We start from the raw sequence: 26,396 nt of genomic DNA on the forward strand, positions 1-26,396 counted from the left end.
TTGGACATTCACATCTGAATGAAACTTAGAGAGGAAATTATGGATGCTTGAAATTTTCTGAAAGTTCCAAATTCCTCAAGTCTGAGTTACTGCAAGTTTTAAAATTTCCCAAGTTCTAGAAATTCGAAAATTTGGAGCTGGATTTTCCAGAAGTTAATGGAAAGTTTGACCAAGGGATGACTTTCCCAAAAAGCAAATAACACCTGGTCGGAAATGGCCCACTGAGGGACTAACTGGCGGGTGACTGCCAATTAGCATCGCCAGACCAGGAGCTTAACCTTCTCTTCTCAACAGATAAAAAAGGAACCAGATCATCTATCAGCCGGCAAAAACCATGCGTAATTCTCGGTAAATTCCCCTTTGTGGCATGTATGGCACGCTGAACATTTTCCGAATAAATAGATATACCTCGAAAATATATACAAATCTTGGACTGAGCTTATGCACAAATTCATATCCTAGAAATTCCCACTTGTCTGCACACAGAGAGATCATATTGTCTATCAACAACTGCTATTCTCCTTGGCTCGAAGTTGGAAATTCAGAAGTGCCTTTTTTTTTGTGAAATTCGGTAGAATATTTTTCCTTCAACTTCTCCGGTGTACACTTTGGAGAGATCAAGCAAAATCAGAGGCCACATACTTGACTACACTGAGATTTTGCCTTCCGCTATACAAACAAAACTCGATTTGTAGCGAGGTTTCATCACCCTGCAGAACATACAGCATGAATCTTAGGCAAGCCCTTCCAGTTCAAAGAGCATCCTCCATCACACAATCCTTTACTAACCTTGCTATGTCTTATGCTCCAGCAGACTATCCCAGCGGCTTTTGAGGATCTCGTAAGCGTCTGGACAGGGAAGAGCTATTACAGAGGAGGAGCTGCCGTTAGTCGACAGCTCGACCACCAGACCCAACCGCAGCAGCGTCTCCATAGCTTTGTCGATAGGCATTTCAATCTACAAGGATATCAGAACCATGCTTAATGATTTCACGACAACCGCAGAATACATGAATAGAAGGTGTCGACTCCCAACCTTAGCATTAAACTTCTCATACATAAACTGTTCGCACATATCCCTGATGCTTGCGCGAGATGACACCTGCACGGATGGAATCAGGACAAGGAATCAGTAAATTAAATGTGACAAGTCTCAAGTAGTAAAAGCAGCAAGGCATACCTTATTTCTGCCAAGTAACATAGCATATGCCAGGAGTGCTTCTTTATACTGTACGAAAAGAGCAGATGAGGGGATTTTCTTGCTCAAATAGTGAGTCAAAATGCATAAAAGTTATGCTTTGGGCTGTTCATTAAATGTTACCTGTTGTTGCTCGGAAGCATCAAGAAGAAAGTAAACTGAACCAAAGCCACTTGCTAATGTCTTTTCGTAGAGCGTCTTATTGACCAAAAGCTGAGAAGAGGTATTGATGTCAAACAAACTATATCTTCTGTCGCACTGAGAAGCACATAAAAACCTTGGTTTCCTAAAGACATTAACTTAACAAGCTTTGCCATTTAAAATTGTATCATTGTTTTTATGCATGTACTCATGAGTCAGTACTGTTGAAGTGTATATGTGGATTTCCTAACCCTTTCCATCAGTTCGGACTATTGGTTGCGTTGGCTAGTGCATGAAGCTTAACAAGTAGTCCCTCTGTAAACTAATATAAGAGCATTTAGATCACTAAAGTAGTGATCTAAACGCTCTTATATTAGTTTACGGAGGGAGTACTAGCATACTAGCTATGTCTGTCCCCCTTTGCAAATCGAACCATATAAACACTTTCACTATTATGCAAATATAGATTAATATAAATGATCTACCTGGTATCTATCTCTGGTCTGTTTGTATCCCAGAGTCACACGGAACACGAGTATTGCAAGTGCAGTAAAAGCAGCTAGATCAAGAAGGAAAGCTGACCTGCATTACATACCATGGAAGAAATGCAAACAACGTTACTTGTTTTGAGAAAATAAGAAATAATTCTCTAATATTACTGATGCAAACTACATACTTACGGAGATGAGGCTAAACTCTCAAATTTGTAGTTGACAACATATGCCAACAATCCTATAACGGTAGCTATATCAAGCCTTACCTGTATTAAGGAAAATGTTATCTCAACAACCCAAAGTGCAGGAGTGAAAAATGAAAAGGAGAAAACAAAAGATTCAAGAGGGAATTACTGTATCAAGGATGCGGAATGACAACTTTTTGTGAGGGAAAACCACCTGTAGACAAGCGTAATTACTATGATATTTAGCACTATTCTCTTAACGCAGAAGATATACATTTCTCTTGTGTTTTCTCGAAATATAAAGTACTATGATGCTAAATATATTCTTAATAGTGCATAGGCTTTTGGATGCACCGTCAGATTGTCAGTACTGAAATCTGCATTGAAGAGTTTGTCCAATTTTTTCATCTTAATAATAGATAGAGACTATGAGCATTGTACTTTAGATGTAGGTAAACCAAATGTGCCCATGAGACTGATGCACTTACTGGCAGATCTGGGATGGGTATTTTCTCGTAAATTTTCAATTGCGGCGGCAGCATCTGCATCTCAGAGCTCTCCTTCTCATTACTTTGAGCAGAATCATCGGAATAAAGTATGATCAGTTCTTCGAATGCTGGTTCCTGGCAAATAACTAAATGGAATTATGTCTCTTCGTTGCAGACTATTTTGATAAAGTAACATTTATGTAGCTTATGAGCATCCCAAACCCACGGTAAGTACAAAGAGAATAACAGATAATCATCTGAATATTGTCAGTTTGCAGCTAATGAAAAAATGTCTCAGACATTTGGGGAAAATGTTGTGTCCATGATTTGTTTACATTTAATTATTTCTTATGCTTATGCTTCATCACGCAAGGTCCTTCATGGTCATATATGAGACTACAGAGTGCAAGCCAGTTCTATTTGCACATGAAGCAGGATTCGATGATATAATAGTGCTCGAAGCTTCGAACCACTCTACCCTCTCTTTTTCACACAACATGGTGAATACTTCACAATCATAATATAAATAGTCATGTTCATAACCTACTGGTAAGAGAAGGTGTTCAGATATCAAATACCAAATACCTGGAGAGTAGACTTGGCAAATAAAATGCCAAAAGAAGCTTTTATTATCTCCCAAATATTGTTGTCACAAGCTTCTCTGCTTGCTGGCTCCCATATGTTTGCAAGGGTAATTCTAGGCAGAAAATTTGGCCTGAAGCAAAAGCAGAATATACCTCATAAATTCATAAACATATAGCGGTCAAGTACCAAATATGCACCCCAAATAAACGAGGAAAACCCTGTAGTATGAATTTTAATGTTGATTATATCGCATTTCAACGATACTAATATACATAGGAAAAGAAAGAAACCGATAAATACGGGTGACAGCAATACTTCTGGGGTTCTTGTGGCATAGAAGGATGTACGCAAAGGAAAATAAGAATTTATAATTAGCAAGTGGTTATGAGGTTATATACTTACAGTCAAACCCTGGTCTCCGCTAGTACTAATGCTAGATTTGCCTAAGTTCATATAAAGCAGAAGCAAAGATATGCCCCTAAAATAGCATACGAAAACCAGCATCTACTCGGAATCTAACCTCACATAGCCTTCAGATTGTTTTGCTTCAGTATCAGATTTCAGTGTTGCCTCTGGTAGAGAAGGAATTAATCCTGTCCATGTAAGCACTCTTCTTAGGAGTCTGCCACGAGGACCGACAGGTGAAAGAAATCCTTCATAACGAGAGACTGCCCTCTGTGCAGCAATCCAAATAGGAAGATCCGCATCTGGTAATTGATCTGGCGTAAGGTTGCCCCGAGAATAGTTTTCTATCAGCAACAGTGAGTTCTCTGCATAAGTATGCTCTTTCAGCCAGAGCTTCAATTTGTCAATCCAGATCTGAAATCCCGGGCTCCCTGTCGATTTTTTCAATGCCTGGTATGAACTAAAATAATCACATACAATTAGCTAAGAGTGCGGTACAGTCATGCTGAATCATAGAAATGACAGGTATAGCAGTCATTATGAGTTCAGACAAGAGAATAATACGTGAATATCAGTGTATTTGGCGTTATTTAGCCATGTTAGGAAATTCGCTGCATAAATTACCACAGTATATTTATGCTATCCTAAGTTGAATATTCTTGACAGCGCAGTTCACAACTATCTAAGGGAATACATGTATAACTAAATTCAGTCAGAGTGCGACTGAATGAGTTAAGTTGGAATGTGATTAAATGAGAGGTGAGCAAGACATACAGAATGCAATCAAATGGACTGTCATGAGGGGAAGATTGACTGACCTCATTGGTCCATTTCCCCAGGTTCCCCAAGGGTTTGGAAAGGCTGAAGAAAATATTCTGCAACAGTTTCGACTGCAGGTAATCAAGTTTCTCTACCAATAGTAGGCCCTTCTGGCTCTCGGTCGAATACCCACGCCTGCCAAGGTCAAGAATTAGTCGTACCACAGGAGCTCCATTTCCCTTTTGCGTATATGCAACAGACTACAAAGTCACAGGACCAAATTAAAACTCACCGGAATATGATGGCATTAGACTCGGCTGCCTTCTTCCAGTCGACGTAAACTGGCAGCGTCAGGAGGTAATCGCTGTTGAGGGAGTAGGTCAGGAGCAGGTCCTGGGCAGAGAGCTCTTCAAACTGTGCGTTGCGCAGGAGGTTCATGAAGGCGCGCTGGAAATGGGTCGCAAAGGCAACCCTTTTTGTGATCATCACACAAGCAAGAACCATGGTTAGCTAGCTAGTAGTGGCAGTACCAATTTCAATTGGTTGAGCAAGTATATAAGTGTAATAACAAAAGAGGATTAGAGTGGATTTTAGTACCTGGTGGGAGATATGGGAGCTGGATCCGGTGATAAGCCGAGCAGAGTCTTCCAGTCCAGGCTTCTGGAGAGAAACGACATCCTGTCGTCGTCGTCATCGCCGCCGTCCTGGGACATGCCGAAGAGCCCGGAGCCCCTGCCGTTCATCGATGACGACGCCCGGTTGCCGCCGGAGGCTTTGCCAGGCCCCTTCTCCTCGTCCTCCTCGTCCGGGAGCATGTAGTAGGCGCGCATCTGCTCGAGCGTCTCCTTGTGCTCCGCGTGCAGGACCGCGTCCAAGCACCTGCAGGGCACCAGCAAGGCCGTGTCAGTTCCCCCCATTCTATCTACACATGCCGATCTTTTTTTAGCGGAGGAGGGGCGCGGGAGTGAGTACTGGCCTCGCGAATCGCCTGAAGTCTTCGGCGGCGGTCGGGGAGGGGAAGAGGGAGAGGGCGGCGTCGAGCAGCGCCGCCTTGGGGACGGCGATGTAGCGCTGGCGCGGCACGTTGATGCCGCCCCCCTTGTCGTCCCCATCCTTCCCCCCGTCGCGCGTCTGCTGCTCGTGTTCTTGCTGCTCGCCGTCGACGGTGGCCGCGCAAACTCCGACGCCGTCTTGGGAGAAGGGGGGATCGGGATCGGGGCCGGCGTCGGCGCGGAGGGGCTCGAACTGGACCGGCGAGAGGTTGCCGACGGAGCAGCGGGCCGCGGTGGAGAACGAGGAGGGTATGGGGATCCTACTGGTGTAAGACGGCGCCGGCGCCGCGGAGAAGGAGGGGATCGGGACGGCGGCGGCCGCCGGCGCCGGTCTGGCGCCGTGGAGCAGCAGCATCCCTTCGTTGGCGCGAACCAACGGAACGGAACGGGTGGCGCCCGAAGGATAACGCCCCCGCGGAGGCGCGGCCCGCCACGTGGGGCTCCCCCTGCTGGGCCCGTGGACGGAGCCCATCACCGGCCCAGCCGACCCGCACGAAAGGCCCGAGTCCAGCCGGCCGGCCACATCCAGCCCCAATCCTCCCCCTCTGCCCGTCTCCGGCGACCGTGATCTGCTCTGCTCTGCTCCGGTGGTCTCCGCCGCCACGGTATGCGTCCCTCCCTCCCCCTCTCCCTCGCCGAGCCGGGCCGCGCCTCCTCGTGCTTCTACCCTCGGATCCGTTCTCCTCCCCTCAGCCAACCGCGCCGCACGCCGCCCCACTCCCGCTTGCGCCGCTGGCCGGCGCCGGCGCGCGCTCCTCTCCTTGCCCCCCGCACCTGGCCGCCGTCTTCGGTGGCCCGCCGCCCTCGGCCAACGCCCCCAACGGATCTGTAGCTAGCTCCTCTGCTAGTGCTATCTGTATTGCATTACTGAAACCGGTTGCTAGTGATTACTAACGAGTCCAACAAAATTGGTCCATTCCTGTTACTGAGTAGACACTTTGCTTGCTGCTAACTCACAATTTCCCATCACCATGTGATGTAGGACAACGCCAATTCTAGAACCGACTGCACAGCAGTTCCAGTTGCATTGTATTGTGGGCTAACTGAACCCAGTTTCGGGATCTCAAATACAAATAGAGGCCCCCATTTTCACAAGTTCCACGACGCAATTTTCATTCAGGCTAGCACTACATAATGATATTACCCTGTTAGGTGAATCACATCTTTTCTTAGACTGCTAGGCCAAAAACAATCAGGCTGTTATGCTTTGCTTGCCAGTTTGCTTTGCCAGTACCTGTCCGGCGGTTCCATCCACCGATCCTGTCATACATGGTAGTACATCTGGCTTGATAATCTTCTGCATTTCCTCTACATTACAGGAACTTAATACACATCTGCCGCAGAACCCATGAGCAGGGGCGCCGCGGCGACCGGCAGCCTGCGGACGGCCCTCTCGTACTGCGTCCAGCAGGTGCGCAGCTACGACTACCACAACTACCTCTGCCTGCTCCACCTGCCGCCTGCCATGCGCAAGGCCGCGTTCACCTTCCGGGCCTTCAACGTCGAGACGGCCAAGGCCATGGACGTCGTGTCCGACCCCCGCAAGGGCCTCATGCGCCTCCTCTGGTGGAAGGATGTGGTCGACAAGGTCTGCGCCGGCAAGAAGGTCGAGCACCCCGTCGCGCTCGCGCTCTCCTCGGTGCTCTCCGAGCACAAGGTCAGCAAGCACTGGCTCAAGCGGTCGCTGGAGGCCAGGATCAACGACGGGAACCGGGACGAGGACGCCATCCCTGAGAACGTCCCGGAGCTGGAGAGGTACGCGGAGGACACCCAGTCGACCATCCTGTACATGACGCTGCAGGCCGGCGGGATACAGTCCACTGTTGCTGACCATGCCGCCTCGCACATCGGCAAGGCGAGTGGGCTGCTGCTGCTGCTCAAGGCGCTGCCTCACCACGTGAGCAAGCAAGGGAAGATACCGTACATCCCGGCGAGTGTAGCCGAGGAGTGCGGGCTGCTTGCGCGGGAGGGTGGCCGGACAGAGGTCAGGATGGGCGACGCGCTCCCGGATGCAGTTTTCAAGGTTGCGTCTGTTGCCGAAGCTCACCTGCAGAAGGCGCGGGAGCTGGCCACGTCTGTGCCGGCAGAGGCGGTCCCCGTGCTCCTCCCAGCCGTGCCGGCCCAAGTCCTTCTGGATTCCCTGCGACGCCGCGAATTCAATGTCTTCGACTCGCGCTTGTCCAGTGGAGTCCATGGCATATCCCCTCTGTGGTACCAGCTGAAGCTCAACTGGCACGCGTGGCGAAACAAGTACTGAATTCATCCATGCCGTGTGAACCGTGTTTGTTGAAAGCGCGGTTCAGCATGCGTTTTAGCCCAGACTAAACCTGGGGTATCCATTTACGGGAATGTAATAAGCTTGATGATGAAGAAAAGCTCTGCTACCTGCTCCAACTGGCTGTTTCTGAGCAATTTTGATGTAGCTTCCTTTTTCATTGGGTACATGCTTTGTTGAGGGTTGTTTGTTTCGTTTGTATTCGAGTATCGACATGAGGTGGATGAATGTTATCTGTTGAGCTTGTCCTTTCAGTTGTTCCTTGCCCAGATTGTTCCAATACAAGGGGGGTCGATGGATCCTCTGGGATGTGGGGCTTGATTTGTTGCACTGCCATAGTTCAATATTCAGTGACCTCTGTTGCAGGAAGAGAACCCAAGAGAGAAAGGGTTAGGCAGCTACTCTGAGATGACTTGACAAGGATATGAACCTGATGCTTTAACTCCATTGGTGCAAGCTTCAGATGTGCGGCGCCCACTATGAAGGCATAAGCAGAAGTCATGATCACCTTCATTTCGATCTCAGATTTTCAGGTAATGCAGATATGTGTGGTTAAGGATCTACTCATATGTCTTGATTGCCGTATAGGTACTGTGAATTCAGTTATAAGATAATCAGGCTGGCTAACATTTTTTTTAGCATATTAGAATACTACTCCCTCCGTTCCGAATTACTTGTCGCAGAAATGAATGTATCTAGATGTATTTTAGTTCTAGATACATCCATTTCTGCGACGAGTAATTTGGAACGGAGGGAGTAGTTGCTAATGATTTGGTATAGAAAAATTCTTGCAAGCAATGTCATTGCATAAAGAAAAGAAGTTCCTCATTGTATCAGAAACTAGTGCCTATCTCAGCCTCATATTTGGCTTTCAGCAACTTTTTGTTTGACTTCCTTATCAGTCACAGTTAGGTACGACAGCACATCTCACTTTTCTCTATGATGTTTCTGTTTACATATTATTATGATCTAAAAGGAAACAAATAAAATGAGGTTGGCTGGTGGTTCTGATCATGCTCCTTGCACGGTGCTTCAGCTGTTGTTGGATTCATTGCTCCCCTGTTTCTCTTACTATTTCCTTTACCTTCTCTGGTGACTGAATTTTTACAGGTTGGTCCAAAGTCCAAATTTGCAATCAATTTGCGAAATACTTTACTCTTGCTGCAAAAACCTTAATGTTGATGTGTCAGCAACTGTTTGACCTGCTGTTTATTGCCTCCTTTTTATGCAGCCTTTCTTGACGACAAAATATATTCCCACAATTATTTACATTGCAGCTTTTCGCTTCTTTTGACAACCAGAACTGCTGTAAAGTTTGACAGTTGTATTACCATTTACCAGTCAACAGGATGTGTCTTGGGAAACATTGGCGGATGAGTGAAAATGTTCCCGAATGTCACGCAACTATGGAAGTGCTTAACTTTCCGAGGGCATTAAGAATAAATGGATAACACATATTGTTTCCTATAATTTCCTATAATCTGGAGGGTATGCAACATCTTGTGAGAGTTAGTCTGCAGTTTGAATTACAGCTCAATGAAATCTCTTGCATATATATCTTTTTTACGTTTGAAGTGCTACATGAAATATCTTGCATATATATCTTTTTTACATTTGAAGTGCTAAATGAAATCCCAAGTATTAATAACAGGGAGTCGATCATGTAACTTGCAATAACTTGAACCAACTACAACAGCAAAGAAGAATAAGATTTGCTGAGATAGAAAGTGCTTAGCTGGTCGGGTTTTTTTATACAGCTATTAGTACTTGGTCAGGTTTGTTTGCACTGTTGGTGGATCGAATGGTGACTTATTTTTTGCTTCCCCCTCTCCCCTATGTCAAGGTAACTGACATGCCCTCTTAGTTCTCGTAGGAATGTGTTTTAATACTGTGGTTGCTTCATTTTGTCTTCTACTTTATGACCTGAGCAAATCCTTTCATTTAATGACTTTAGCTGCAACTAAACCCTGCTGTGCAATGCTGATGGTTATTATTATTAGTTTTGTCTGCAGAAAACTCTAGCTAAGTTTAGCACATCTAGTTCGGAAGGCACGTCCTATTTATCTGATATCTCCTGAAATTGAAAAGGCTATGCATGTAGCTCTTGTCAAGGCAACTGAAACATATAGACTTAAACAACTGGCTATGCAACCACATCTTATTTGCCACTCTGAGGTTTGATAAGTTCAGCACCACGCACGAGAAGTCAATAAAGTAAGTATGCAAGTTGCAAACCTTGGGGTTTTAGAGACAAACACCTGTGCTCAATGCTTAAAAGTAACTCAACATAGCCCTTTTTCCATTGGGACCTTCACCCCTGCCTTTTTTTCTGGGTGTTTGGTCCCTGGTGGAGTAAACAGCAATCACTGGAGGAAGAAGCATTGTCCCCTTGCTTGCTGGTTGGCTCCACACCACATGCATATGCTTGCTTTGCCCCTGCCTTGGTAGTAGTAGTATATTATTGCTTGCTCCTGGCTGGGCAATGGCCTTCATGTGTGGTTGGGTCTATGCCCAGCTCAACTCATGAGTGTACTGCATTTGCAGCTTGGTCCTGGGCGCTGTATGTAGGCATGCCGTGGTAATTTCCTGGCAAGGAACAAAAGGCAATTATTGTTGCATTTGCTGCCACTGTAGACGGTAGCGCGATCCCGGCAGCCTGGTTTCGATCTGGCCGAATCACTGACAGATTTTTAACTAGTACTGTTGTAACTCCACACAGGATATTTCAGCTTGTGCTGTTGTAGTTAACCATTCATGATATCAAATTTCATTTTAACCGAAGCTTTCAGAAACCCTGATAACAGCAAACAATGTTTGCAATTTATATGTAAACATACCGTTTAGATGTACTCTACTCAATATTTTTTCTGTAGTGTGTCACATAAGGAAACACATAGTAAATGTGATGTGCACTCACGCAGGCATGCAGGGCTTGACATCACCCAGGAAAAAGTAGAAATGGAGTATGCTTGCAATCTGGTAGCTTCTTCCTTAAGCTTTGGTCAAAGGTGAGGGGAACATGTGCTCATAAGCTCAATCATAGCACCATGCTATTACTAGTTTGGAGTTAAGACTAACCTAAGCTAATGGCATACGGAAAGGATCGCTTGCTAGTTCTTCTGGCTTCAGTCGGCCCGCATACCCCAGGTAGAGAACATATTGAGTTGAACTTTTTGTCTCTTTTGTTTTTTCTCTAAGTTCTACCCTATCCATGATTCTTGAATCAGATATTCCAATATTTCATTTTTGCTGTTCTACAGATATACATTGAAGCTGTTTGGCCGCGACAAATGAAAATCATGTGAAGCAAGCTGGACAATAGCAAGGAGCGGAAATGGCATCTTCATCTGAACTGGGCCGGTGGCCTGCCCTTTGGATCTCAGTGCTTCAACTAATTACTGAGACTGGAGGAATAAAATGGGGTGATCTTGGCAAATGGTGGATCTGCCACATTCATCATTCCGTGGTACACATGGGATGAGCACAATAATGATGTAAGTACCAGGATCGTTTTCCCTTCCATTGCATATAGCTTCTCAATTCCTTTCTATTTGTTTTGTGTGCATCATTGTTCAGACACTATTATATTTTGCACGCGAGAGATATGCAGTGTGAAAACAGCATAGTAGAAGGGAGGATCAATTAGGAAGATAGAACAGAAGGGCTGCTGCGTGCATGATGGGTCCTCACATGAGAGCTTTCACGCAGGCATCATTTTATCTTCCACTGCAAACAAACATCACCATCGCCCATCTGTCCCTCCCTCCTCACTTAATTATTCCCTCCCGCCCCGCCCCCCTCGTCTCACCCTCTCGAGTTCCTGCCTTTTCCACACCATCTTTTCAACCTCATACACGCGCGCATAATTATATCATATTGTGTTCCCCCCGCTTTCTTCTCCTCTGACATTCCGGTCAGTACGCTTCATGCATGTGTTCCATCATGCCCGCTGCTTCGCACAAACTGAGCAGCATTGAGTGGTGAGAGGGGAGATTGCGGTGCGTGCATGGCTTGCGGTCAAGCATAGGGTTCGTTCTTGCATGCACTATATAAGCCAGCAGGCAGTCGGCCAGCCCGAAGCTAAGTTGGTGGGAGGCATGCATGTCATTGCTGCTCTTATGCGTGTTTGCCATCCTCTTAAAGCAGTGGCTGGGAAGCATGCATACATTCCCTGCTTCGCCGGTACCACTCAGGCCGCAAGGGGTCGCTGTCGATCTCATCCCGGCCGGGCTTTCTTGTCTCTAATGCTGTCATCTACTTGCTGCTTCAGCGTCATCCTTGGGCCATAATCACCAGCGCGTTATCTGTGGTAGGTGAGTTCCGTATATGCATTACTGTTCTTCCCTTATTGCTACGTCGTTGGTTAGCCTAGTTAATATCTCCGGGCTTGTGATTGACATTTACCTTTTCTTTTCATTCTTCTCCAGAAAGTCATTCCTTTACCTGTAGCTCTTTTTGTCGAAAAACACTTCGCCTTTGTGGCTCAGTATACGACCAGCCCAGGGCCCTAGATTATATGCTTTGCTTTTTAATCCCATTTCTTACCTTTGTAAGTTGCTGTTTGAATGTCTCATGAAACAAGAGTGACTGTTTTCCCTGAGTGGTAGAGCTATCCTGTTCCTATGAACACAAAGTACTTGTGATGTAGATAACTAGTTGGACAGAAGATTTTTGGTACCTGTCATTCTGTTAACATTACCTTCCATGCAGAGCTATATCTGAAGACATTATCACAGATACACATATATATGATGTCAAGTATATAGGTCATCCCTGTCAAATATATGATGTCAAGTTTAGTTAGTTCTCTTCTCTCTAGCATACCTATCCAACATCATATAAGCGGACTGTTCTGTATCATGATCTGGAGAAGTTCTTCCATATGCATGTCGGTTTTCTTCTCCACATATGTTTCTTATGATTGAAATTAAACGCTTTGTTGATCTAAGTTGTTTGGTTCTTTCCGGTCAGACTTTTAAATTTTCTTATTCTGCTCTGAGACTACTCATTCCCTGCGACTATGACGCCATGTTGAGTTTTCTGTTGTCTACATGTTTTTGGCGTCAGTTATTTGCTAGTACCCAGAATCGTAGCAGAGACCTACATTTCATCGCTGATTCTGTGAGTTATTGCAGGACTTTGACATAGAGAATGCTTGGTCTATAAGTGTTTATTTATTTATTTAGGTAGGATCATAGCAGAGTAGAACATAGCCTGTATCGAACTAGATAAAACAATGTGAAGAACATGTGAGACTAATATTTCAGGCCCATCCATATATATATATATATATATATATATATATATATATACCATAGCCCTTTGTTTTCTGTAAAAGAATTAGCTGATGATGAACTAAATGCATACTCACATGCATCCACATAGATAAGAAATGATGGCTCACCCTTCAGACCACAGAGGGAGAATGATTAGTCATACTTCTTAAGATTAAGTGTTTACGTTATTTACATCTTTGCCTAACTTATTTGAATGTAATATTATTGTCTTATGTGATCTAGTTATTCTGAACAATCTTTGCTAGATTAACTGGAAGATCTTCGCATTGTCATTTATACTTCTTAGCGTCTGTACATGGTTAAGTCTGCTGAATTTTTTTGTTCTCTGACATGTAAGGCTATGAGTATAAACATCTTCTTAACGGCAACAAATGTAGAAATAAATCTCTTGTTATAAAGATGAGCACTGTCGCTACGGTGTTCGAGCATATATATTGGCACAATTGTACATATCATTATCAAGTTCGTTGAAAGACCAACTGATTAAAATTACATAACTGAACCGTGTTGCCTTTTACAAATCATAATTCATGAAGCCTTTATATTCTCCATGATATTATTTCATATATATAGCAACACAGTGTGATATGTAATTGTATATTTAGTACAATGCCCCTGAAACACGTAAGCAGCACAACACTACACACAGCATATGTAATAGTCTTATTTACATGGCGTTATGTAACTCAAAATACTTATCTGTCCAATAATTGATATATGATCATCATCCTTATTGTAACTCCTTAATATAATAATTATAGATGGGATGCTAGTATATTCCATTGATGCCGCTGCTCATCACTTCCATGGATCAACTTGACTGCTCGATGTTGAGGTCGACGCGTAATCAGTTGCCAACTCTTGCGCCTTCTCGTTGAGCTGAAGAATGTCTCCTTCATGAGCATAATCGACACCCTTGGCCGCATCGTTACTAAGCTGAGACGCGACGAACTTGTCCAGAACTCTCCAGTCGGTGGCAGCTTGGTCGTCGACGGCATGGTCAATAAGTTGAACATGGTGGTGCTGGGCATGGTGCACATTGATTTGGTGATCGTCTGGCGATACCAAAAGAGAGTGGAAGGAAGAAGGGCTCTCTAGCTCGTGAGGAATGGTGTTGAGAACATGATGATGGTTTGGCATTTGGTATTGCAGCTTCAGCTCCCTCTTGTAGGTGCTGTTGAGCATCTGGAGGTGTTGTTCTTGCAGTGCCATGCTGTGGTGAGGCGGCATTCCTCTCATGGGAGAGTTGAGGTCATGCATGAAGGGCCCATCGTCATCGATGTACCAACATGGCGCATCATGGTCTAGGTCCCTTCTTGTTGTTGGTAATCTCTTCTTGAACACCCTGCATACTACCCACCCTTCTTCCTGAAAATTTGAAAATTAATTAGGCTATGTTGATTTGTAGAGCATCTTGCAGGTTTATATGTATGCGAGTCAAGATGGACAGAGATCAATGTATGTAAAGTGGAATACTATAGCTATAGCTTGCCTGTGGAGGGCCATTCTCATTGGTCTCGAGGCGGTACTCATGCATGATCCAGTCGGATTTCTGGCCATTGGGAGCTCTGCCCTTGTAATACACCAGGGTCTTCCTCATGCCAACCAGGCAGTGCTTTGCATAGATGGGTTTGTCCCTCCCCGTCGCCTTCCAGAAACCCGCCGCGGTAGCGCGGTTTGTCCGAGTCCCTGTCGGGTACTTCTTGTCCTTGTGGCTGAAGAAGTACCAGTCGCTCTGCTCCTCCTCAGGCCCTATCCTGCATTTCTCTGTACACAAATGAATGGTATAGAAGATCAGCAAAAACATACTATGTGGTCAAGGCTACACTAAGTTGTCATTGTACATTTTAATGTAAAAAAAGTTGTCATTGTACATTTAATTGGACTTCGTTAATTAATTGTGCATGTAATGTATATACCTTGGAGATCCCATGGCTCTATCTTGTAGAGATCAACATCCTTGATGACGTTTAGGTCGATCCTTCTGGACGCCACCTTCTTGCGGAGGTAGTAGTCCACGAGCTCCTCGTCAGTCGGGTGGAACCGAAAACCCGGAGGGACCTGCGGCTGTGTGTTGCTACCCATGTCGTCCGTTCAATTGACCGATGTATAACTATGCCTGCAAAATGTACGGAAATCTTTTTAATTACATAACTGTGGCGTGTGAGTAAAAACGAAGCATGCATGCAGTGCAGAGAAGATAGCAAAATATCAGATCAGGAAACATATTGCCCATCTATACATGTAGGCATGCATGCCTGTGTTAATTTAACTGAATTCGATGGAGATCGAGCAGGCAAGCATGCATGCCTAGATGTGTCTTGTGTGGGAAGCGTGCATGTGATAATGGACGGGTGAAAAGTAGTGGTAATGCTGGAGGAAAGCATGATCGTTTGTGTGACGCATGCATACTACACATGCCGAGAGGCACCACTCATTGCACCTTGTGGAATGTTCCCCGGCTTCTACTGCTCAAAGGTAGATCTCATCATACATGCATGTATGTATGTTTGTCCCTGATCTAGTTAGCTACTTGTATTTGCACTTGTATTAGTTTTTACATATAAGCACTTGTATTAGCTTAGGTCTCAGTCAAGGTGCTCATGCATCTATGATCATATGTGCTAGCTAGCTGGCTCTGGTGCACATGCTTTATGCCTGGATCAGATCTAAGTTGTAAGATCTATTTGGAGGAGACATTTAGCACCCATGGTGCATGGATGTGTATGTATAATGTTGCAAGTAAAAATACGCATGGTCATGTGCAAGGGAACATGCATGCATATACTCACTCCGTTCCATAATTCTTGTTGTGGTTTTAGTTCAAATTTGAACTAAAACCACGACAACAATTATGGAACGGAAGGGGTATATCCTTACTCATTTAATTACAAACATTTCAAGTTTAAATAAAGTAGACATGCACACACATCATCTCAACATGCATGTACTTACACGATATACATCGATCAGTGTGTGTTATATATGATAATATGATCCCTTTCCAGAATAATTTACATGTATATGTACAAACTTATCAGCACAAAGAAATATCAAGCATAGATTATGTAGCGGAACAAAACACATCATATCCATTCTCCACAAGAAAATAAAACATACAGACGCACTATATCCATCCTCCACAAGAAAATAAAACACACAAACACAATATATAATTGGGGAGCTGAAAATAAAAGGTGATAGCAAGCTCGTAGCTCACACAAGTTTCGAAATCAAATATGTAAATGATATCCATATATGTATGTGCGCTAGATTGAACTTGGATTTCGTCAACAAAAAAATTTACTCTCATGTGTACATATAGGTTTCGACAAATGATAAGCCCATATTGAAGAAGATGCAATCAATTAAATGTATGAAATTCTTGCGTCTATTAGTCTGCTAGTAATATACTCCCTCCGTTCGTATATATAAGACGTTCCGTTCCTAAATATAAGACGTTTTGGTAGTTCGAACTACCAAAACGTCTTATATTTAGGAACAGAGGGAGTATGTTGCATCTGTGATCAATTTTAACGTACTGTCAAACAGAACATCTCTACTTATCATATCATATATAGATAAGAGTTGATCTAGGGTTCCAGGGAAGACATGTTTTCAGGACAACTGAAATATATGTCTAGGTTTTATACCTTTGTTTGATCAATGGAGATCAGTGAGATGCGTGATGGAACCTTGTAGAAAGAAACCCAGAGATCTGTCTAGCTAGCTAGGGGAGCAGCAATACAATAGCTAGTAGACAGGGATGAGCTTTTTGTCTCGAGGCTTGTCTCTCTGATCTGCCTTTCTGATCCCTAATAACTCATTGTCTGGCTCAGATCCCAAGAAGAATGTCGACGACGACCACAGGGAAGAGCACGCGCACAACACAACAATAACAAACAACATCAGAAAAAGCTCACGGACCTTGAAGAATAACAAGACAAACTAAGAGCAACAAGAGATGAGGATGAATCTAGCTTAGCTAGCTCCTCTCAGAAGCACATGAAAAAGAAAACGTCATCAAGGATCAGCTCGGTCGTACATATACCTGCTGCCTAGCCGCAAGTGTTCGTCGGTCGATCGATCTGCATGCACCCTCCAGCAGAGTTCTTGGCTGATTGTTGGCTGCTGCTTCTTCCTCCTCCACCTCCTTCCCTTGATCCTGCTCAGCGGGTAGCCGCTGCGGGGAGGAGAGGGGGAGGGGGCTGCAGGAGAGGAGGAGGAGGAGAGAGAGTGGGGGAACGGGACGGGAACGGGGTTGATAAATGTAAGGGGGCAGAACGGGATAGGATGATCAGACGAAGGAAAAGCTTAGCACAAGGATTGATTAATCTATGGCCGCCATGGATCGGTTGACAGGCAGGCAGCTAAAGGTAGTAACAAGATTAATATCCAACCATCAAGGCTAGGCAGCGATCGATCCGATGAACCGCGGAGGATCGAGCTGCCTGGCTAGGGTGAAAGGGAGGGCAATGGAGGTGGTGGCGAGTGAGTGAGGGAGAGGGAGAGAGAGAGAGAGAGAGAGAGAGAGAGAGAGAGAGAGAGAGAGAGAGAGAGGTGGAGAAGAAGAAGACGTAGCAGAACAGCGACCCCCCTGGGGCCCACACGCAATGCTAGAAAAGAAAGAGGGAAAGGGACCCGACCACCCACCAAACAAATCCCTCCCGTCCACCCTTGTTGCCTCGCGCCATCATTCCCCTCCTTTTTCACTTTCTTTCCATAAAATATCCCTCCAAAAGCCCAATGCCAATTTGCTACTGCTCCTCTCCTCTCTTCTAGGGTTTGTGGCTAGCTTGATCCATCCATCCATCTGCCTAGTGCCTCCAAGTGTGATGGATACTATAGCTAGCACCATTCCCCTTCCTATGGCCATAAACCACAAGTCGCTCGTATATTTCGAGATTCAACTTTCACCATCAGTCTGTAGTCGAATAATGCGGAGGTTATGTATATGTATACCGCAAAATTTGAATCATCGAATATGCATTTGGAAGAAATTTAAAACGGTATGATCGGCTGGATACGCAACCCCCTTATATTGTGGGTTTAACCGTTGGACAAAGTTAAATCTCGAAACTCGGAATTTTAGGACCGGACTACGTAGTATGAAAAGAATTTGGGGGGTGTATCTTAAGGGTAGGACTTCGATCGGATATGTAAGTCTAGTCTTTGCAAGATAATGACATTTATACTCCTATCATGATGAGAACGGCTTTCGCCCGCAGTAGATCCCTCAAAATACTCATGTGATGAGTACTCGATCCGCCGCGCGATCTCATGTCTGCACACCGAAAGAGATGTTTTCGCGCCTTTACCGTGATCGAGATCCCTTTCTTAATTAGCTAGATCTTTTGTTTGAAACCAACGCCTCGAATTATCTTTCCCACACACACAAGAAACAACATTTGGAAATATCGTCGTTAACTTGCCTCCAATATCAACGACTATCTGCATTGACAATTGTTGGTATGTATGTTTATTTTTAAGAAGAAGAGTCTAATATAATTGCATGGTTCAATATGTGCCAAGTAGATAGAAAGCTAGGCATGCAGGTAGCAATCTCATGCGTGATAAGTGTTCATGTCCCTCCTCATTACATCCATCGTCGTCTCTGGCTATAGCTCCATCGTCATCCCACGTACCTGCCCTACCTAGGCTGTATGTGTAGAGCATAATGTGTGGGTCAAGCTTAGCCTGGGGGATGTAAATAATCATGTGCTTGTCCCTATGTATGACACTGATCATTAGTGATCATGCATGGTTCATGATCTACCCGGGCCGGCCGGCAGGTGCATTACAGCATTAGTTTGTACGTACACACGTAGAGTGATAGGAGAAGATGAAGACCACAAATGGCTAGAGCCCCATGTATATGGATAGGCATTCATACGGCAAACTTTGATCATATAGAGTTGATTGCCATCATTATTTCTATCAAAATGGAATTGCCGCGCCCGGCCTCTGCATACATGCAGCGAAATATTATTAGAACTGCAAGTATTACAACAGTTTAATCTTCACAAAATTTCTATTGAATTATTAAAAAAACTAAAAAGTATCATATATGTACGTAGAGTATGCAGTGAAACGTATGTCTGTGATGTTTTTTTAATTATGGCGATTTACTGCCTCTGCTATAACAACTGAATTACTTATTTACCTTTATTTCTGCACAAATTCGTGTATAGTCATATTCTGTAACAAAATTTGCATGCATGATCTTCGCTCCGTAAATTTGCATGTATATGCGATTTTATTTTTCAAATAATGTAGAACAACCTTGTAGGGACAACACTTTTATCATTCTAGAAACTAGTCGGCGGGTAAAGTGCTTCAAGATATGGTGTTTTTAGGGAATTTAAGTGAGTCCAAAAGAATTCGATCAGAAATGTGAACCAGCAGGCGAGTAGTCTAAAGGGGCAAAGGGGATTTTTTTTCGCTGCGACTTTTTAAAAAAAATACTCCGAATGAAAGAGAAGACAGCTTTCCATGGAAATGCTAATTTCATCAGAAGTTTGTCCTTTTGAAAAATCAAAGTGATATACCCCATTCCTGGCCCAGTTGGGAGAAGTGTGTATAGGAGAATACCCCATTCCTGGCTTGCACCAAAAAGGTATAAAAGCTGGTATTTCTTTCAAGATGGCTAGAGCCCCATGTATATGGATAGGCATCGATACCACAAACTTTGATCATATAGAGTTGATTGCCACCATTATTTCACCCGGTGTCTGCATGCACGCAGCAAAATATTACTAGAACTGCAAGTATGTCAACAGTTTAATCTTCACAAATTTTCTATTGAATTTAAAAAAAAACTAGAAAGAATCATATATGTACGTAGAGTATGCAGTGAAACGTATGTCTGTGATGTTTTTTTAATTATGGCAATTTACTGCCCGTTCTATAACAACTGAATTATTTACCTTATTTCTGCACAAATTTGCGTATAGTCATATTCTGTAGCGAAACTTGCACGCATGATCTTCGTTCCGTAATTTGCATGTATATACGATTTTATTTTTCAAATAATGTAGAACAACCTTGTAGGGACAACACTTTTATCATTCTAGAAACTAGTCGGCGAGTAAAGTGCTTCAAGATATGATGTTTTTAGGGAATTAAGTGAGTCCAAACGAATTCGGTGAGAAATATAAACCAAGCCAGTAGTCTAAAGAGGCAAAGGGGTTTTTTTTTTGCTCCGATTGTTTTTTAAAAAACTCCGAAATAAAAGAGAAGACAACTTTTCATGGAAAAGCTAATTTCATCAGAAGTTTGTCCTTTTGAAAAATCAAAGTGATATGCCCCATTCCTGGCCCAGATGGGAGAAGTGTGTAGGGGAATACCCCATTCCTGGCTTGCACCAAAAAGGTATAAAAGCTGATATTTCTTACAAGATTGTTTTTTCAATGGAAGTGATAGACCATGCATGAAAACAGCAAGTGGGGTACTACCGGAGAAGTGTGTAGGAGAATACATTCTTGGCTTGTGCGAGGAAGGTGGCATGTTGCATTCATTCCCTCCAACACCGCCCCCATGACAGGCGTGAGCTTCGTCCGATGATTAGCCTCACCCGGTCAGCCACCACATTCTTTATCCTGGCCCTCCCTCCCTCCTTTCGTTTTCTGCACGCCCCTTCTGCGCGTGTTGCATCCTGGTGCATGGCATCTTCACATTTTTGCTGCTAAGCTTCTACCCAATGTGAAGCTAGGGCGATTGTATATGTTTCTCATATGCTCTTGTTTTTCCAACTCCCAGAATGGGTCTTGCAAAGACTGGATTATTTCAGATCTAGATTCTTTTGGCAAAGGGGCAGTGGGAAAGAAAAAATACAGGCTAATCAAATGAAGCGTGGTTTGTCACCCAAACGACCAGGAAGGTCTATGTACTCAAAACCTCGAGGTCAAAAACAACGCCTTACTTAATAAAAGGTTGTTCAAACTCCTTACTGAAGACAGCGCGTGGCAAACCCTCCTGCGCAAGGACATGTTTGGTTGCTTGCATAAGAGCCATGCAGACCCCTGTTGTTTGGTTGCCTAGGCCATAGGGAGAAAAAGGCTCGCACGATCTTCAAAGCAGCCCGGAGTCTGGCTTTTGAGGAATGGCCAAATCGACATTTCTAGCGAGCCACGAAAGGGCCTCGTGTTTCGTACCGGTGGCTCTGATGGTGTGGGCTGGTGGGTAGGCTTTGCGCCTTCCTGAATCTCCTTCACCTAATCACTCATAATCTACACAACGGTACTTCGATTCGAGTTAAATTTTACATTATAAAGATGTGCCTCGACATTGTGATTCCATTCTTGCGATCTGTTTCAAGTTTCACTCGCCGTTAATTTTCAGTTCTCTGTTTATGGATTTTTAAGAAGAATTTTATCAAAATCATCACGTGTGGTCGACCTTTTGAAATTTTCTTTGACCAATAGCTTCATCTCCCTATTCCACTACACTCTCTTGTTGTAAAAAAATTTGACGCTCATAGAAGAATAGATCTATATTTCATGTTCAATTTTGGACTTAATTTAGACGGAATCCATCAAATTCATCGCACACAGTCAACCGTTTGAAATTCTCCTGCACTACTAGCTTCATCACATTCTTCAATGCAACTCACATGTTGTAAGTGTTGGGAAATATAGTAGAAAACAAAAAAAATCGCCCTACGATCACCCAGAAACAATATGAAGATGCATTAATGGTTTGGATTAGGTCGTTACCGACTCCGAGTTGTAGCGGAAGAAGATGAGTAGGTATAGATTGTACTTGGAGTCCCTCGAACTGTAGATGAACAATCTGGCGAGCCGCCAACGAAAAGTCCCTCGAACGAAAGACCGAAAGCACGGCCTCTCTACGAGTAGCAAGCGTACGGTCTTCACGATCAGGCAGCGCTTCACTGTCCAGAGCTAATCATCATCGGAGAATTAGAGGGAGGATATTAGAACCACACTGGTCTTCTAGTTATGAGGATTAGAGGATCTAGGTTAAGCTCTAATTGATCAACTAGAACTAGAACTAGAGTGGTCTCCAAAACTTGTGTGTAGAAAAGGTGCGAAATCCTCTAGTATATATAGGTTAGAGGGGAGAGGAGGGCGCCACAAGGAGGGGAAGGACTCCCCTCCTTGCGCCGGCCAAAGGGGGAAGGGGAAGTCCTTCCCCACCCCAATTCGGCCTCCCCTAGAGGGAAAGGGTGGGTGCCTCCCCTCTTTGGCCCTCGTGGCCCAAGTTGCCTTCCACCTCTTGGCCTTTTAAGCCCCGTTGATATTTAATTAATTATCAAAGCCTCCTAACAATTACTAGAGCCTTTTATTATTACATCTCCGGAAACATTTTCCACCTATATATTATTTATCAGAAATACCCGGTATTGCCCGATAAACTGCGAAACCCTTCTGGTTCCTCTCGAAACTATTCTGAATATGAATGAAACAATTCCACAAATATATTCTCATTATTATCCTACTTACACTCACCAGATTGTGATTACCTTAAGCTCGTGACCCTGTAGGTTCGGTAAACGATCGAAGGAGCCATCGAGCCTTTCGTCAACGGCACAGTGGAACTCTCAATGAAAGCACCAATGTCGGTGTCAAAACCGGCGGATCTCGGGTAGGGGGTCCCGAACTGTGCGTCTAGGATCGATGGTAACAGGAGACGGGGGACACAATGTTTACCCAGGTTCGGGCCCTCTATATGGAGGTAATACCCTACTTCCTGCTTGATTGATCTTGACGAATATGAGTGTTACAAGAGTTGATCTACCACGAGATCGTAATGGCTAAACCCTAGAAGTCTAGCCTATCAGTATATGGTAATGAATCTGTCCTATCCGGACTATGCCCTCCGGTTTATATAGACATCGGAGAGATCTAGGGTTACATGGAGTCAGTTACATAGGAGGAAATCTTCATAATCGATCGCCTAGCTTGCCTTCCACGCCAAGCAGAGTCCAATCCGGACACGGGTATAGTCTTCGGCCTTCATGTATTCATAGCCCATCAGTCCGGCCCATGGATAACAGGCCGGACGCCCGAGGACCCCTTAGTCCAGGACTCCCTCAGTAGCCCCTGAACCTGGCTTCAATGACGAGGAGTCCGGCGCGCAGATTGTCTTCGACATTGCAAGGCGGGTTCCCCCTTTTACAAACTCCAAGATAGTCTTCGGATGCGAGGATTGTATCCAGACCTGTTACACACCACGCATAACCGCAGAGAGAACTTATATATTTTATACGAGTCCCATCCGCTGACAACTGTTTATGACATTGTATCACGCCTGCCCGGTTATTATTTCCATCCGTTGGCTAGCCCGTCGCCCCATGTCTCAGGAAGCGGTTTTATTGGCACGTCTTGTCAAAGCAGAGATCGTGCCCCCTTATTCACGGGATTTTCAATAATGTAGGTATGGGTAACCCAACCGTCCCTTGGGTACAACTCTTTGAGGATAGGTAAGTTTCAAGACCCAGGAGGGGACACTCAATATTCTGGGCCTTTATATAGGGACCCAGACTTGTCTTTCTCTTCTGCGCTTGCTTCTTCCTCAACCCCAGCCTCCTCAAGTTCCAACCACCACCAGCCCTAATCATGTCCGGGTCCAGCCGTTCGGGCCGGTGGGTGGCCTCTTCCGTCATAGAGGAGGATATTGCGAAGCTCCGCGCAGCGATGTACCTGACTCCAGAAATCCTTCATCGGCTTCCTGCTGAGGGGCAGATTATTCCCACCCCCAAGTCCGGCGAGAGGGCAGCATTTGTGTCTCACTTCCTCCATGGGTTAGGGTTCGCGCTTAACCCCTTCGTCCGGGGGCTCATGTTCTACTATGGGCTAGATTTTCACGATCTGGCCCCAGACTCTTTTCTTCTTATCTTGGCATTTATCGTCACGTGTGAGGCCTTCCTCCGGACTCCTCCACACTTTGGTTTGTGGCTCAAGACTTTCGATGTGAGACCGCGGGTGATGGAGGAGGAGCAGGCGGAGTGCGGCAGCGTTGTAATAAACAAGCTCGCCAGCGCGGTTTGGTTTGAAGGATCCTTTGCCGAGTCTTCCGAACTATGGCAGCAGGGGTGGTTTTATGTCAATGAGCTGCGGGGCTCCAAGTGGGTGGCTACTCCTGCGTTCCGACCCGGCCCTCCAACTCAGCTTGCTTCATAGATCAACAAGGGATCGGACTGGGGATCTGTCAATGAGGTGCAGACTCTGCAAGGCCGCATCCGAAGCCTTACCGAGAAGGGCATCGATCTTGTGAACGTCGTTCAAGTAATGCTGGTCTGCCGGATTCTGCCGTGTCAGCGGCGGCCTCTCCGTATGTGGGAGTTCAACCCAGAAGGGCGGCGGACTCTTCAGCACTTCTTCGGCACTACGCACGAAGGAATGTGGAAGTTATATTTCGGGGAGCGAGAGCAATGGCCGGACACCACTGAAGATGTTGGCCTCGACTGCAATCATCCGGACACTCCGGTAAGTATTCAATCGTCGTACACCTTTCATCCAAGCATCTCTTGACAAGACACTCAGCAACTCATCCTTATACAGGACTGGATAAAGAAAGCGGTGTTAATCTGGTGTCCAGCGCCCCTTCCCGAAGACCCTGTGTCCGTCCTATTGACGCGGATGTTGACTCCGACACCGTACCTGGTGTCTGCAGAGGGGGCGAGAGCAGGGAGCCCAGAGGCGATGCTCATCCTGAGGGCGATTTAAGCTCTGTGTTCGGGGAAACTGAAACCCTTTTGCCCAGGGGCAAAGGTGTGGAGGGAGCACTTCATGGCAAGAAGAGGGCTACTTCTAGAGGTCAAGAGGGGAAACCTTCCAAGAAAGGGAAAATGCCATCGCCGGGCGGCTTGGGCCGGGCAAGCGATGCCGTTGTAGAGCTTGATGATGAGGACGAACCTCCGGCCAGACCGTAAGTGAAGCAGGGCACTTCAACCATACCTCATTCTTTTCCTTATTACTAAAATAATCCTCTGACATGCGTGCATCCTCGCAGGTTAACACCTGGTGTTTCTCAATCGTCCTCCTCCTCGGGAGACCTTCTTCCGGAGATGATGGAGAGTGACACGCCTTCTCCGGCCTCTTCGCCCGACAGGGCGGATAATCTCGAGGTGTCGTCCCAGAGGGATCCACCCAACCAGCAGGTAGTGCAGGAAACGAGGGAGGAGGTACCCGAAGGTGGTGCCTCTGTTACTCAAGGTTCGGGGATCAAGAATGACGACCCCGAACTGTCCGGTTTACAGCCGAAGACAATGCTGGAGGCGGGTAAGCGAATTCCTCCAAAGGAATGTCGTGCTCCAGCAGCGGTGTCCGAAGACCCAGGAGTGCCGGAGACGCTGACGGACATGCTGCGACGAGCGTCCGTTTCAGAGGAGCACCGTGCCTTAATGGTTACGGTGGTCAAAAAGGTTTTATCCGTGAAGAGCGGGTTGAACGAGGCCTTTACGAGCCTTTGGAGGGGTTTTGAGGTTTGTGATGTGATGTTGCCAATTGAATAATATTGACAGAATGCACCTGTTGTGTATGCAGTAGCCCCTGAGACTCGGGTCGCCTTCCAAAGGAAGCGATCGGAGGATCGAAAAGATATTTTCAGGTGCTAACCTTGGTTTAATTTGGAATGTAGGTTGTCTCCCCTCCCGCCACTGCCCGTAATTCAGAGGTGACCGAACTGCAGCGAAAGCTGGATATTGCGTAGGATGACATTGCTTTGATCAACAGGCGTCTTGACGACTCGCAAGGTATATATTTCGAGTATTCCATATACCAATGTGTCTGTAATTTAATCCTGAGTCTGAAAAGAGTTTGATATGAAATGTGCATGAATGCAGATGGTGCTGCCGCCGTGGAAGCCCTTCGGGCGGAGCTAGCACAGGCCAAGGAGCAGGCCCGGTTTAGTAATGTGGCTGCCGAAAAGGCATCGGCTGAATTGAAGGCCGAACAAGCCGCGCGGCATCAAGACCAGGAGACGATGTCCACCATGGCGCGCGAGTTAGAAAATGCGGCTAGCCGCTATAAACTTCTTGAGAAGGAAAATGAAGCCAAAACGGCTGAATTTGACAAGGCCTTACGAGAGGCGAGAGAAGCGCGGTCTGAATCCAGAGCAGCCCGTGAGGAGATCCGGCAAGCTGGGGAGATTGTGGCTGGCAAGTCCTTTTTGCTACAGGCTAGGTTCGGCGATCCGAACTATGCTCAGCTTAACCAAGTATGGAGTTCTCCGGACAATTTTTTAGATTTGTCGAAGAGTTCTTCCGATGTGGCGCTGTTTTATCAGGCGCAAGAGGGGTATGCAACGGAGAAGCTTTTTTGGTCACAATTTGGCGCGTCGAAGCACCCTCTATTGCTGAATGAACAGATGTCCCAGTGGGCCGAGCTGCATAGGATATCCGGCGCGGCCATGAAGGACGTCATAGCCCGGTTGTGGCCGACTGAACCTGTTCCTAGTAGTTACTTCAGCCTGGTTCAGCGGCTTGCTGACGCGGTGCCGCGTATGGATGCTGTGAAGCGGTCGGCGTGCATTGAAGGTGCACGGATGGCCTTCGC

General features: G+C 45.5%; 3 protein-coding genes across 4 annotated transcripts; 1 reads left to right on the forward strand and 2 right to left on the reverse strand.

The window, feature by feature from the left end:
- Positions 1–335: 335 nt before the first annotated feature.
- Positions 336–5,828, reverse strand: LOC123169581 (uncharacterized). Of its 2 annotated transcripts, XM_044587444.1 has the most exons (15): positions 5,232–5,814; positions 4,853–5,134; positions 4,548–4,727; positions 4,315–4,450; positions 3,612–3,946; positions 3,092–3,221; positions 2,507–2,641; positions 2,188–2,232; positions 2,020–2,099; positions 1,825–1,921; positions 1,322–1,411; positions 1,181–1,228; positions 1,037–1,102; positions 790–958; positions 336–710 (listed from the first exon to the last, which is right to left on the reverse strand). In XM_044587444.1, exons 1-14 carry the CDS (start codon positions 5,777–5,779, stop codon positions 794–796), a joined length of 2,337 nt encoding a protein of 778 aa, XP_044443379.1. In that variant the 5' UTR covers positions 5,780–5,814; the 3' UTR covers positions 336–710; positions 790–793. The 2 variants fall into 2 exon arrangements, 1 of the variants encoding a protein (XP_044443379.1); XR_006484886.1 differs by lacking the exons at positions 336–710; positions 790–958; positions 1,037–1,102 and having other exon boundaries at positions 2,016–2,099; positions 5,232–5,828.
- LOC123169582 (NADH dehydrogenase (ubiquinone) complex I, assembly factor 6) lies at positions 5,715–7,836 on the forward strand. Its single transcript, XM_044587445.1, has 2 exons — positions 5,715–5,912; positions 6,627–7,836. Exon 2 carries the CDS (start codon positions 6,656–6,658, stop codon positions 7,562–7,564), a length of 909 nt encoding a protein of 302 aa, XP_044443380.1. The 5' UTR covers positions 5,715–5,912; positions 6,627–6,655; the 3' UTR covers positions 7,565–7,836.
- Positions 7,837–13,273: 5,437 nt separating this feature from the next.
- Positions 13,274–17,383, reverse strand: LOC123169584 (NAC domain-containing protein 7). The gene is made up of 5 exons (XM_044587446.1): positions 16,931–17,383; positions 16,533–16,709; positions 14,799–14,998; positions 14,372–14,646; positions 13,274–14,247 (listed from the first exon to the last, which is right to left on the reverse strand). The coding sequence occupies exons 3-5, from the start codon at positions 14,962–14,964 to the stop codon at positions 13,678–13,680; spliced, it is 1,011 nt and encodes a 336-aa protein (XP_044443381.1). The 5' UTR covers positions 14,965–14,998; positions 16,533–16,709; positions 16,931–17,383; the 3' UTR covers positions 13,274–13,677.
- Between the last annotated feature and the right edge of the window lie 9,013 nt (positions 17,384–26,396).

The sequence above is a fragment of the Triticum aestivum genome, chromosome 7D, assembly GCF_018294505.1.
Source record: "Triticum aestivum cultivar Chinese Spring chromosome 7D, IWGSC CS RefSeq v2.1, whole genome shotgun sequence".
Lineage (NCBI taxonomy): Eukaryota > Viridiplantae > Streptophyta > Magnoliopsida > Poales > Poaceae > Triticum > Triticum aestivum.

Bases quoted from the DNA above. Each gene is read 5' to 3' on its own strand.
- LOC123169581 (XM_044587444.1), bottom strand. From the start codon at position 5,779: ATGGGCTCCGTCCACGGGCCCAGCAGGGGGAGCCCCACGTGGCGGGCC. The intron at 1,412-1,824 runs GTAGATCATTTA...ACCTCTTCTCAG, and splicing joins AGACCAGAGATAGATACCAG to CTTTTGGTCAATAAGACGCT. The intron at 1,229-1,321 runs GTAACATTTAAT...CTTTTCGTACAG, and splicing joins ATGCTTCCGAGCAACAACAG to TATAAAGAAGCACTCCTGGC.
- LOC123169582 (XM_044587445.1), top strand. From the start codon at position 6,656: ATGAGCAGGGGCGCCGCGGCGACCGGCAGCCTGCGGACGGCCCTCTCG.
- LOC123169584 (XM_044587446.1), bottom strand. From the start codon at position 14,964: ATGGGTAGCAACACACAGCCGCAGGTCCCTCCGGGTTTTCGGTTCCAC. The intron at 14,647-14,798 runs GTATATACATTA...ATTTGTGTACAG, and splicing joins AGAGCCATGGGATCTCCAAG to AGAAATGCAGGATAGGGCCT. The intron at 14,248-14,371 runs GCAAGCTATAGC...TCAAATTTTCAG, and splicing joins ATGAGAATGGCCCTCCACAG to GAAGAAGGGTGGGTAGTATG.